The sequence below is a fragment of the Melopsittacus undulatus genome, chromosome 16 (assembly GCF_012275295.1).
Source record: "Melopsittacus undulatus isolate bMelUnd1 chromosome 16, bMelUnd1.mat.Z, whole genome shotgun sequence".
In the NCBI taxonomy this organism is placed as follows: Eukaryota; Metazoa; Chordata; class Aves; order Psittaciformes; family Psittaculidae; genus Melopsittacus; species Melopsittacus undulatus.
In genome coordinates, this window is record NC_047542.1 from 3686284 (window position 1) to 3698966 (window position 12683).

The window sequence follows — 12683 nt, forward strand, 5'->3', positions numbered from 1 at the left end:
GTATTTGCAATGAGTACTTAGGCTTTATCTCACTTTAAAATAGACCCGTTTAGCCCTAATTTAAATCACAGCTCTGACTGTGGAGGAGGACAGAGGAAGAAAACCTTTTTTCCCTCTTGAATCTCTTTATGAAGGTTGTACTTTCTAAATGCATTGATCTAATTGGCAGCTTTGCTCTAAGACCTTTTCTCTTAAAGTAGTCCCAGTATGAGGCCTGCAGTCTCTCCTGCAGACCCACTGCTCTCCATTGCATCCAAGGCTTTAACCACACGCTATGGTGCTGCCTCGTTTCCTATCAGCAGAGGCAGCATGGGTTGGTTTGGGGTGGGAGGGGGGAAATGGGGACAAAATAAACCCACAAAAATGCAGACACCAAAGGTTTGTGGTGTATGTGTATTTGTAGTCCCTCAGGGCCTGGTCTTCCACAAGTTGGTGTTCCATCCTGCTGGAATCAAAGCTTTGGGAAGCAGGAGTGTCCCAGGTTTCCAAGTCTGTTGCATCTCTCTTTATAGAGCTTTTCTGGACTGGTCCTGGGGAAGGACAGAAAGACATGTTAGAAGCTTTAAATGCTTTCATGTTTTATGGCTTAAACAGGTGAGGTTTTAATTCCAAAAGGGATTTCTGCGGTGGTGACTTGTGATTTCCTTTAGCTGTTGTTTTTTCCCCTGGAGAGCTAGGCTTTAGGAGTGGGTAAAATCCCCTTCTCTCCATGGTCCCCTCCCTGTTCCCACAAGTCTTTTGGATATACTCGTGGGGAATAATGACGTGTTCTTGTTGCACTTAGTGATCCCAGCACATGTAGATTCTTTATTCTTGGAGGTGTTTAAAAAGAGAAAGCTCTAAATCCCTTGTATCTGCTGTGGAGGAGCCCACTGTGGTCTTAATACCCTGGAAGGGGGTAAGTTACAGCCTGGGATCATTTTCAATGCTTAGATACAGGCAAATCCAGCCCAGCACATGTGAGAGTAACAGTGATTGAAGTGGGCTCCGGGTGACACCTCGAACCTGGGAAACAAAGGAGCCTGTAATGCTGATACAAGGAGAGAGGTGACCAAGGAGAACCCCTGACTCACGTGAGCTTCAGTGCAAAATCTCAGCCAGCTTTTCCTCGTAATAATTGAAGTTCTCTTGAATGTCCTCCCATGGCACGAAATCCTTTGCTTCCTCTCCTTCCTCCTGTTCCACAAAGTTCTGCCACACATACTCAAAGTCTTGCGGCTTCATAATCCTCAGCTTGCAACCGGCTGACTCATGTTTTTCAGGGCCGCTGCATCTCGGCTCTTCCCTACATGAAGAGACGCCTACCATGATGGTCAGGCGCAGGTTCTTGTTATTCTTCAAGGGTCTCGAGTATCCGCTCGGCGCAGGTCACGCAGGGTGGAGGACACGTACCAGGTGATGTTCTGTAGCGGAGGCGATGGAGTCGCACTTGGGGAGGATGGGTTGAAGAAAGCCATTTCCGCATGGGCAGCCGCTGTGCTCGTCCTCAGGTAACCCCGGGAAGTCACCGACTCTTTGCCTTCGGGTCTCCAGAAACGTAACACAGGAAGGTTTTGTTCCGGAGCCGGAGCTGTATTCACGTTCCTGAACTGGAACTTGAAGAAGATGGCTGGGGAGGCGCTCCCTAGAGTGGAGAGGAGAGAAGCATTCAGAGGCCGGACAGGAAAGGGTTAAGCATGGCTTAGTTGCTGTGGGTGATCTCGGACAAGGCGCTGCATCTACAGTGGCTGTATTTCTTGTGCTTAAAAGGAGAAGCCTTGAATAGGAGAATCAAAGTACATCTAAAATCCTGATACTCAGCTAATTGTCGTGTGATGAGGCTCGACCCAGCCTGTGTTCTCTACTAGGATTTTTTCACTTAATTTAACTAGACTTTACATTGGGAATATCTGAATCTGTATTGATATTTGAAGAAGAACATGCTTCTAAATGTAGTTCTTGAGACTGATATTTACTGCTGGTAAGGAGGGACAGGATTTGGGCATTTCCCACAGTCTTAGCGTACCTGTAGACTGAGCTTGTTCTTTAGGCCATTACATAGTTCTGCCAGGGTGGTGTTGCAATGTTCATCTGTGGGATCTGTTGACCTACACAGTTAGGATGAAGCTCTGGTGTTGTTTGCTGGTTAAGTTCTCCCCAGTGCATTTGCAGGCTTATCCTCTGAGTAGAGGCACGTATGACTGACTTTACAGCTTTTATGTGTTTAGTTCTACTCCTTCAGTACCAGCTGAAGACTGATGTTCAGTAGGATTCTGTTGTGACTTGGGTTTAGTAAAATAGCTGAGATCAAATCTAACTTCTCTGTGAAAGTGTTTTTCCACTGCAGTTTGAGAAGCTGTTGCATGGATGCTGCTGATAAACTTAAGATACTTCTTGTGCACCTCCTCTTCACATCCAGGTTTCTAAAGAAGCAAAACCAAAAGTGATTCATGGCAGTGAGTAATGTGTTTGCAGAAACTTTCACTCAAACAAGGTAGTTGTTATTTAAGGAAGTTATAGTTAGGCCCTTAAATACTGCATATAGCCTTGGTGCATTGGTGGGCTGGAAGAGACAAAAAAGAAAGCTGCATTGTCTCATAGCCTGCTCCTTGTTTGAGAGTTAGCAATTCTTTCGAGTCACTCCCCTGTAGCACCTAATTGGTACAAGGACTAGTACCTGAGGGTGTTTAGGTGGCAAGATGAAAAGATTGTGCTCACAGTGTGCCTTGTGACCTGCTAAATGCTATAGAAGGTGGGAGGTGAAGAACTGCACAGGGTAGCCAGAGTGAAATAATGAAAAGGAGTAACACAACACTCATTTATTATACACCAGTAATCTTCTGGCGTGTTGTATTCCTCTCATCTGAGCTTTAGGTGGACCTGTAACCTTCGATATCTCCAGTGAGGCAATAACGGGTCTTTGTAAAACAGTGTTTTATTCATTCCTGTCTATCTAGAGTGGGATTATAATGTCAGCCCTCTCCAGGGGGTGCACTGAGCAAAGGTCAGGACAGATCCTCAGACTCCCCCCTGGAGTTTTAATTGGGTGAGCAGTGAGGCTGCAGGAGTCGGTGCCAGAGCATCGTCCTGCTGAGAGGAAGGAGCAATTTGTAATGCAGCATCTCCCAAGTGCCCCCAGAGACAGTGGAAGTGACTGGAAGGAGGATCATTGGTCTTCCAAATGCAACACGATGTACGAGTCAGAACAATTTGGTCACAGAATCGCATCTACACTGGGAATATCCACGGGGCCACTGGAATTCTTTTCACATACCACTGATTCGTGACTGGAAGTTCAGAGCCCAAGTTTGCCTGGAGAAATTTTACTAGGAGCAGGTTTTCAGCTGCTGATTAAACCCTATAATTAAACCTCACACTGTTCAATTCTACTTAGATGAGATCTGCACGAGACGGATTGAAACAATAGAGCAGGCCTGTTTGGAGCCTTCCACACTATTTCTGGTTTAGCTGGCAGTGTATTAATAAGGGATGCGAGTCACTAGTGTGGGTACAGACTATTATTTTGATTAATGAGCAAATAAATCGTGCTCTTTGAGTATGATTAGGCCTATGGTTCTCTGGTTTGCATTCAGAGTCTGCGCAAGCCTAGATAAGGGAAGCCTGTTCTGGCTTGCACAGTTTCTAAACTACCCAGAGGCACTTTAACTTCCTTTTCTTTGCATTTTGACCTGTTCCCTTACATTGGATTGCTTAAAGTTGCCTGTTACAGTGAGTCTCATTTTATTTAAGATGAATTGCAAGACTTAAACCAAACAGCATTACCAGACTCTAATTTAGCCTAGTGCCTCTTATATCCTGAACAACTTTCTCTTGTTCTTTGAGACAAAACAATTCACATGCTTCCAAGCAAAGCACTTTTCCTGCTTTGTATTCTAGCTAATGAGTGGTTCTTTGGTTAATGGTTATTTAATCAATGTTTTCTTTGAAGTCCAGCTATGTTGGGTCTGATGTAAGCCACCCACTGCCTTGTTTCAGAGCTAAGTTTGTCAGGCTACAATAAGTTGTTTTAGAATAAGCTCATGTATTTAAATGGAGCCCAGCAGTCACATGGAAGCTCATTCCAGATTTAACTCTTGACTGCAAAGCCATTACATCAGTGGTGAGGCTGAGAGTGGATGTTTTGATGTGCTGTTTGAAGAGCAGTGACCTGTTCCAGGATGTGTTCACTCAGCAGTGCATTCAGTCATTCCTTCTAGATGGATTTTATCACTCACCATCTCAGTGTCTGTCTAAGATTATCTGGGATATCCACCTAAATCCATCCTCCTAGCAACATGGGATACGTATCAACTTCATTAATAACTTTCCAATAAAGAATATAAACAAAGCTAAGGACATTTTCCAAGTAGCTGGCTGAGAGCTTGGAAAATTTGCTGATCAGGACACGCAGGCAAGCAGGGAGCTGGGTGTGCTGGTCAGTGAGAACCTGCTTAATCCCATCTAAACCAGAGCAGGGAGGACACCTCAGGACAGTGAATTGCAAGCATCCATCCTGGCTGGGCTCAGCTGGGACCATGCTGTGTGACCCTTGTGGCAGCCGGGTTTCAGACAAGGTGGTGTTACTCCTAGGAGTAACTGGACAGCCCTGCAGCGAGTGTTGCAACAGTGAAAGAACAGGCAAGAGCAAACCACATGTACCACGGGGCTGTGCACATACCGCAGTGCTGTGTAACCTCACCTTGACGTACAGCTTGGCATGACTTTTGCAAAGTGAAGTATCGTGATTGTGTTGGTTGGGTAGATTAAAACTCTGAGAACAGTTGAGCATCAATATGCATCCCTGAAATAGCTGTGTCAGCCACTACAACCAAGCCAACTTCTTCAGAAACTCAAGCCTAGCTTTGAAACGATGGTTGCTTAGTAATGTTTGATGCTTGGCAAGTCTGTTTTCCTATCTTTGAATGATAGGTGGTGCACAAATGTTAATGTTATCTCTATTTCACCCATTCTGTGTTTTGTTCCAGCATTAAGGAAAGGTAATGCTAACAAAGTATATCCAGGAGATGAGTTCCATTCTCATATTTTCTTACACCGGAAGCTGTACTGCTATAAGTGATGAACACAAATATTGCATTGTCTTGAATTTGTCCTCACAACTTGTTAAAATACACAAATATCAGATATTTCAGTGCCTGGGCTATTTGCTTTTCTGCTTTTGTGCTTTTTTCTTGCAGTCAGTGAAGTTTTCTAGCCATTTCCTTCTCCAGGTCTTAGGTTACTTGAGCTGATAAACCAGTGTCCTCTTGCTTGCTCCTTGACAGCTATTCACACATAAACACATTCATGCTGGGCTCATTGATTATAGGAAGCCTGCAGTGATCAACTGAGACAGGAACTAAGGTTTATCCCTGCTAGAAGGAGCCTCATTTACACCCCGAGTGTAGCATAAATAAATGAGAGTACTTAAATGTCAGGCAATGTGCACAGATGGGGCTTATATTTATCTGGGACTGTGTTCAGCCAAATGTTGACAAAACAGGGGTTAATATTCTCAAACAGAGTAATTGGGTGCCCAGTATTTTTCTTGTAAGCCAGCCTCAGCTGTAAGCAACAGCTTGGAAACTTGGCTGCATGTCATAAGGTGCCCCTAATCCAAGGGCTAGAACTGAAATGCAGTGTAACTGAGCTGCAGTGCTTCCACATTTGCAGTTCTCTGATTTCTCCTATTTGACTGGCTTTGGTGGCTGAAAATATGTACAGAATTGGGGAAATCCAACCTGTGATGATAGGGGGTAAGAACTGCTGGAATTTTCTGTGCCTCTTCCCAGGTCCTTCAGGATTCCTGCTGTGCTTCCTCACTCTCACCTTTAACAGCCAGCATGTTAGTAATGAGCTAATGATCAGAAGAGACATGGTCACAATTCCCACAGGAATTCACAAGGTATTTATCAGCACTAATGTGACTGTGGAACTTCTTTTCTAGCCATTTCCCTCTCCACTAAAGGCACCACATCCAGCATAAGTCTCACAGGTTGAATTTCCCCCTTGCTGTCCTTTTTGCAGGCACTCATCATCCCTCACGTTCCTGCTGCCACCTTTCCAGAGTGGAAAGTCCAGTCAAATTCTGCACCACCCCTGTTATTTCAACAAAGAATGTTATTGCAGGCTGGCACTAAGAAAGGGCTTTTCATCCATAATGAGCACACCAGTTGCCATCCAGCCACTGTGAAGCCGCTGCCTGATTTGTCTGCATTTCTAATTGCAAGGTGAGTGCTCTAATGCTGAAAAATCAGAGTTCCTCAATTAGATTCATTTTAGTGCATGTCTTAAGTATCTAGAAGTTGTCACCTCCATGTGTCATTGCTCCAATGGCTATATAAACAATTTGTGGTGTTTTAGCTCTGTTCCTAGCAGAGGGATGTGCTTTTCTTACATGTCTGCTGGAGCAGTGACTTTTATTATCTCTATGGCTGTGTGTGACAGACCAAAGGCTAAGAGCAGCCTCACCTTGGGAAGTGACTTGTGTCAGAGCAGACACATTTTAAGTAGAAAACGGGTTTTCTTTCCACCCCTGTGCAGGGCTGTAACCTGGTTGTGTGGGATCAGACCCAGGTGCTGCCTCCTGTGTCGCTTTCACAAGTGCCACCTGGATTTTACCTGTGGAATCTTTCTTCTCACTGACCATGTCACAGGCAGGAGGATTCCAAGTGGGATTTTAGTATCTGGCCTGAGCTTTTACATTCAAGCAGCTGGAAGAAACCCAGAATTGGTTTTACATGCTTGGAACGCTCCCTTTGGTGACCTCTGAGGGAGACCAGAAGGAGGAATGACATCTTGCTACTACTTGCTACTACTACAATGAGCATTTTGCAATGCTTAGAGATAGCAGATTACTGAGTCGTTCCTGGTTGCAGCTGTCAGTTTTATCTGACAGTTCAGCTTCCTGGCACATCTCTCAGATCTGCCTCTTTCAAAGGCCAGGCTCCCTGGAGCAAACACAGCCCCTTGCTGCTTTGCAGTCCTGAAAGCTGCCTGTGGTTTTGGGGCTGTTCTGTGAGCTTCTCTAAAAGTCAGGATCCAGCTGTGGAGTTGGAACCCTTGGGAATGTGGGCTTTTATCTCTTGAAAACGCTGTCCTTTAGGTTCATAAAGCAAATCAGCCATAGCAGGGATGCTTTTCCCAATTCACATTAGTGAAACTCTCAGACAAGAGCCACTGATCACATAAAGAAGTCAATATTCAGCACTCATCAAGGGCCAGTGCCTTCCATCCCTGTACCACCAGGCAAGTCAGTGGGACTACTTGCAGTGTATGGGGAGCAGTCAGCACTGCAGGAACAGACCTGCTTGTGTAAAACAGATCTGCCTGCCTGCTGTGAATCCATCCTTTGGAAAACTCAGTGAAACTTTGAACCAGATCCCACCACAACAAAAGCCATACTTACTCCCTGTAGGAATATTCAGCAGTGCACTGGCTGAAGATACCATCTTTGACCCCAACATCAGAGCTGAGGCAGAGACCTTTGGACACCCCCACGTCCCTCTCTCACTCCCCCATACTCGTATCTCAACCTCTTACCCTGTCACAATCTCAAATGGTGGCAGGTCTTCCCTCCTCAGCTTCTTCTTCTTCTTTTCCTCCCCCTCTTCTGCGTTGTCAGGTTCCCCATTCTGGGTGTTGTTGGGCTCCTCCTGCTTCTCGGCCATCTTCTTGAGCCCACGGGTATTAAGTTATGGCCACTGGGGAAAAAGAAGGAACGATTTCTGAGAGCTCTAAGGGAGAGGGAGGAGGGAAAAAACAGAGCTGGGAGTTCCTGTGCTAGGCACAGTTGTCGGGAGCTAAATATGGAACAAAGCAGCAACGACAGAGGCTGGATGGGGTAGGATGACCCAAGGCTCTCGGGTGTCTCCTCCTTCCCCTGCTTTCTCGAGGTCTTTTTAACAATTCCTCTTGCTCCCCTTTTAATTTCAAATTAAGTGACAGCTTCACTGTGGGCGGGTTAAGTGATGGATGGAATATCCTGGAAGCAGAAGGGTCTGTTTATCCATTAGTGTGACAGATACCTGGCAAGACGCAGAGCTGGCAGCTTTCCCATCTACCTTCTTTTGCCAGTTTATTACATTGCTGACCTTGAGGAACTGCTGTTTTGGCTCAGGCAAGAGGGGAAAGGGGCAATTCCCGCTTGGTTTGCTGAAAAATCCCTGTTCTTGCTGGATTTGGCCTCTTGGGCCACCTGGAGCATCACGACAGGAGTGCTTGGGGGAGTGGGACTTGCCTTTGCTCCCACCCTGCTCATCCATGCAGGGACACTGAAAGCAGGAACTGAGCAGGTGAAATCTCCCTTGTTGTGGTGTCAGACTGGATTTTGAAGTCAGCCTTAGAGCAGGGCAGTATCTGTGGTGTGGGGCAATTCCAAGTGCATGTGCTGAGCATCTGCCCCTTGCTGTGTATGTTTTCACTTGGGTAAGTGCTCAGCACATGGGGAGCAGTAATGTGGCCATGAGCAGGTGAAAACTGCTGAGCTCAGCCGTTCTTGCCCAGTTCTTTGTTTCTTTTCCCCTCTGCAGGGGATGCAGATGTTGAACCAGGAGCCTGCATGGAGGTGCCATGAGTGGAGTGTGGTTGTGCAGCAGGGGACTGGCACTGGTGTCAGCAGCATGCTGAGGACAGAGCACCGGGCACACTGCAGTAAGGCACTTACTGAGATGGGTGTGGAGTCTGCTTCATACAGGGAAACAAGGAGGACTGTAAAGATTTTATTGACGTGAGGTTGGGATGTTTGGGTTGCTGGGCACTGGATCAAGCAGACTTCTTGAAGAGCCTGTGGTTACCTAGAAGGATGATCAGGAGTAATTAAGCTTTCATATGAGCTCTAAAAAGAGGTTTATGTGTTCGGAGGGGAGGCTGTGTCTGTGTTCTTCCCTTCAGGATTATGTGAAATTCTTCCAATTTCTCACTCTAAGCGTAAATCATCTGAAGTCTGGAGAAGTCCCATGTGAGCCAAGCCTAACGAAAACCTGAGTCAGGCTTTTCCCAGAGACTAATCCTGCTGTGCCATGGGGGTGCACGTCGATGGAAGATGTGTGGCTGTGCAGAGCTCCTTTTTCAGCCAGAGCATATTGGAAATCAAACCTCAGTGTCTTGGGTTCAGAACTCACCATCCTTGAGATTTGGGTAAATATGAAATATTAAGCTGTATTTGATTGACTGCTCAGTCTGTACTTAGTGGAAAACCTGCTCTGGGTTTGAGTAGGATAAATTGTATTCTACAGAAATCAAATAGGTGTGATGTGTTCAGGCCAAATTTGGTCTTTGTAATACATGTAATCAGCTCTAAAGAGGCTTTAGAGGGATCTGCACTATCACAAAGTGAATTAAACTTATGCCGTGAGGCAGATAACTGATTATCATAGATAACAAATAATGTATTACCATAAAGAACTCATTCTGGCTGCTCTTTTGAGCCCCCCTGCTAACAACAGCCTCTGTGCTACAGCATCCTTTGTGGCTCTGCATTGGTAACAGCTCTGGGATAGAGCATCCCCCTCGCTCCCACACTGTTTGCTAGTGATGAGAAGCTGTTTGTTTGATGACTGACACAGCTGGTATGGAGTGTATTGTGACAACAGCACACTGACGGATCTGACAAGTCCCAAGACATCCTATCCGCGGAACACGGATCTTTCATGGTACAGGATTTTATTTATTTTTAAGCTTAAAATACTTTCCTGGAGGGCAGGTTTGGTATTTTCCTCTTGCATGGTAACTGTGCTGGAATTCCAGCTCCCATGTCCAGTCACTCTCACCTCTGACATTTCAGACACTGTTTCTGGGGATGGGAATCCTCTCTTACTGAGTGACAGCTTGTTTCCTTCTTACCCTTCTGCTTCAAAGAAGCATTCCAGCCCCTCTTCAGTCCCTCTGACCCACTTCTCTTTATTTTTGGAAGCTCTCGAGGGCTAAGCTCCCATCCTTCTTGCAGCCTTTAGCGTTCTCTGGCCTGGCCCCTCAGCAGGGCTCAGAACTGAGCTCTAATCTAATCTCGGGAATGTGACACTGAGGCTCCCCCTCTGCCCAGCCCTTCCCCAGCTGTTCCATGGCTCCATCTAGGGCTGTGCACTAAATAGTCATGATCCACCCCCCTGCCTGTGCCAGAGATATAAAAGGACACCACCGAGTTGCTGTCAATCTGGTGTTTGGTGGTGGAGCCATAGGAATGATGGCAGCTTTGGTCAGTTGTGGTTGGTGTGAAGTGACCCTGGTTCCCCCAACGTGATGGGAGCATCCGTGCACAGGCCTGGTCACTGACACCACTGATGGGAACCTTTTTCCATTGGCTTGTCCAGGGATGGGGTTGGGAAAAGGAGCTGGGAGGTGCCAGGGGTGGTGCTGGGACATGGAGGGACCTCCCGATGGCACTTGGGTTCACTGCAGTCATTGCACTTGCCAATGGCTTATTGAGTTTTCCCTCCATCCTGCCCTTCTCCCCACTGACTTAGTGGCTTATTTAGTTGATGATGAGCTTTGTTCCACACAATGGAGTTGCTGCTCAACCATAGGAGAAACACTGGAGATCCAGCTCACGTTGTATCTTGTGCAGGGAGGATGAGGGTCAACCCATTGCCTGCATCCATCCAAGTCCAGAGTAGTTTCTCCACTGACTTTAGATCAATCTAATGACTGTTTTTTCCCCATCTTAACTAGGCATCTCACAGAGTTCTGCATTCCCTTGACCTGGCAGGTCATCTCCTGTCCCTCTTAATTGCAGCAGGAATTCCTTTACAAGTTGAAGTGTCTCTTTTCCTTTGCTGATCACAGAGGGGCAGCAGAACAGAGCTGGCTGCAGAAGCCCTTGCCAGCAACTGGAGGCTTTTACTGCATTCTCAGGCTTGAGGAACATTTTTGGATGGATGAGGGAGTGAAACAAGACCCCGGCTGTGTGAGTCACGGTGCAGACGTGCTCTCTATTCCAAAGGGACAGCTGGTGGCACTAACAAAACATCTCCCCGGATACACTGCCTGGCAGCAATCCCCCTCCTGCTTTTTCCAGCTGTATCTACCGTTACGTGGTAAATAAACACACTGACAGTGATGTGCGGAGGCAGCTTTCCTCCCCTGGCCCCTGCAGGCTCTCACAGAATCCTGTTCCTCCCCTCCCACTGCATGAACACAATGCCAGGGTTTAAAAGATGGGGCAGGCAACACCACAGTGTCCCATGGGTTTGATTTGGGTGGTGCTTGCATCCCTCTGGAGGAGGCACTGGGGCTGAAGTGAGCTATGGTGCAGGCAGAGCGGAGCGATGCTCTCGCCTGGTTCCCCCAGCCTGTACCCCCCAACCCCTGCACACCCCCTGCCACAGAGCCAAGGCAGTGTCTGCATTGTTGGCAGGCACCGCCGGCTTCCCAACTGATTCCAATGGAATTAAATCCCATTCCAATGGGAGTTAATGGCAGCTCCAAGCATCACAGCCCCCTTCCCACTGGGCTTCTGCTGTGGTTCTCCTGGGAGCAGGCTAGGGGGAGGTCAGTCCCTGCTCCACTGCGGGTGATGGGAGCCACAGGGATTTATGTTGTGCATCACCAGTGCTGATGGAGGGGTGCTGGGGAGGGCCTGGCCCCAAATCAGTGCACACAGCAGCATCTGGCTGTATTTTAGTATAGCTCCAGACATCAGCAAATCAATTAAAGTTCCTTACTGCTGGAGCCAGAGTGCTCTCTGGAGCAGCTGGTGAATTATTGAATGCGACAAGGCTTAGGTGAGGCTGGGCAGAAAGGCAGGAGGGGTTTGCTTATGCACAAATACTGTGGATCCAGCAGCCGGGGCTGTGCCCTTTGGCTTATGATCAAGTGTAATGAGCAGTTTAGTACCCAATCCATCTTTCTGGAAGCACTGGCTGAGCCTGAAGAGGGGGATCATCACAGACATGGTGATCTGAAGAGTGGCTCTTCTCTTGAAATGCCACAACCCTGTGAAAGCTGCCATGGATGCACGGCCTTTGAGTCACTGCTTGAATTGTGTGGGGCGCGACATGTCCTGATGTGGGCTATGAGTGTTCCTGATGCTGTAGGGTCTGTTCCAAGCACCTTCATGCCTCCTGCCTGGTCAGTGCCGGCACAGGCAAAAGCTTCTCTGGATGCCCTGCAAAAAGGGCCCTTGGGGAGGATCATGTGTGACAGGGGAGAAAGCCTCTCACCTCTTTGCTTTGGGTTTTCCCTTCTCTTAGGTCTGCCCCTAGCACAGGGATGGATCCAGACAAGGGCTGCGTGGCCACGAGCTCCTCCCAGCCACGGTGTGACCACAGTGCTGATGGGAAGCCAGGACTACGAAAGCAGAGGCTGGTTTGGTATAATGAAGTTTTTTCTAGATGACTGCCTTTGGAATGTCATTATTTTCATGCAAGGGGTTTTAGTATATCTGTTTAAATAGCAAATATACCAAATGATGCTTTAAATATTAATACAAGAGGGTGTTTTGCTGAATTTAACTTTGCTAATTGATTTTAACCTATTGTGTATTACATGGAGGAGTGTTTGCTCGTTTTGCTGCCTGCAAGAGAATGCAAGGAGCAAAGAGAAGCTGTTGGTACCCTTATAGGTGTGCTGGAAGGAAGAGAAACTGAAATGAAGACAAGACTAAGTCACTGCAGTTGGGAAATGGGGAAGGCAAAAGATCAAAAACCCCTATTACTCTTAATTCCAGGTTTCCCTTTAGCTGCAGATGAAAGTAGGAGGAAGGGGAAGAG

The 12683-nt window shown here is 47.1% G+C and overlaps 1 protein-coding gene across 1 annotated transcript in view; it reads right to left on the reverse strand.

Moving 5' to 3' along the window:
• Nucleotides 1-484: 484 nt before the first annotated feature.
• The window catches only part of APOBEC2 (apolipoprotein B mRNA editing enzyme catalytic subunit 2), a 15163-nt gene continuing 2964 nt past the window's right edge, over nt 485-12683 (reverse strand). Inside the window, 7 exon segments of the mRNA XM_034069844.1 lie at nt 485-530; nt 1074-1341; nt 1343-1379; nt 1381-1529; nt 1532-1561; nt 1563-1620; nt 7519-7679. Of these exon segments, the coding sequence (XP_033925735.1) occupies nt 1081-1341; nt 1343-1379; nt 1381-1529; nt 1532-1561; nt 1563-1620; nt 7519-7679 (696 nt within the window). The 3' untranslated portion in view covers nt 485-530; nt 1074-1080.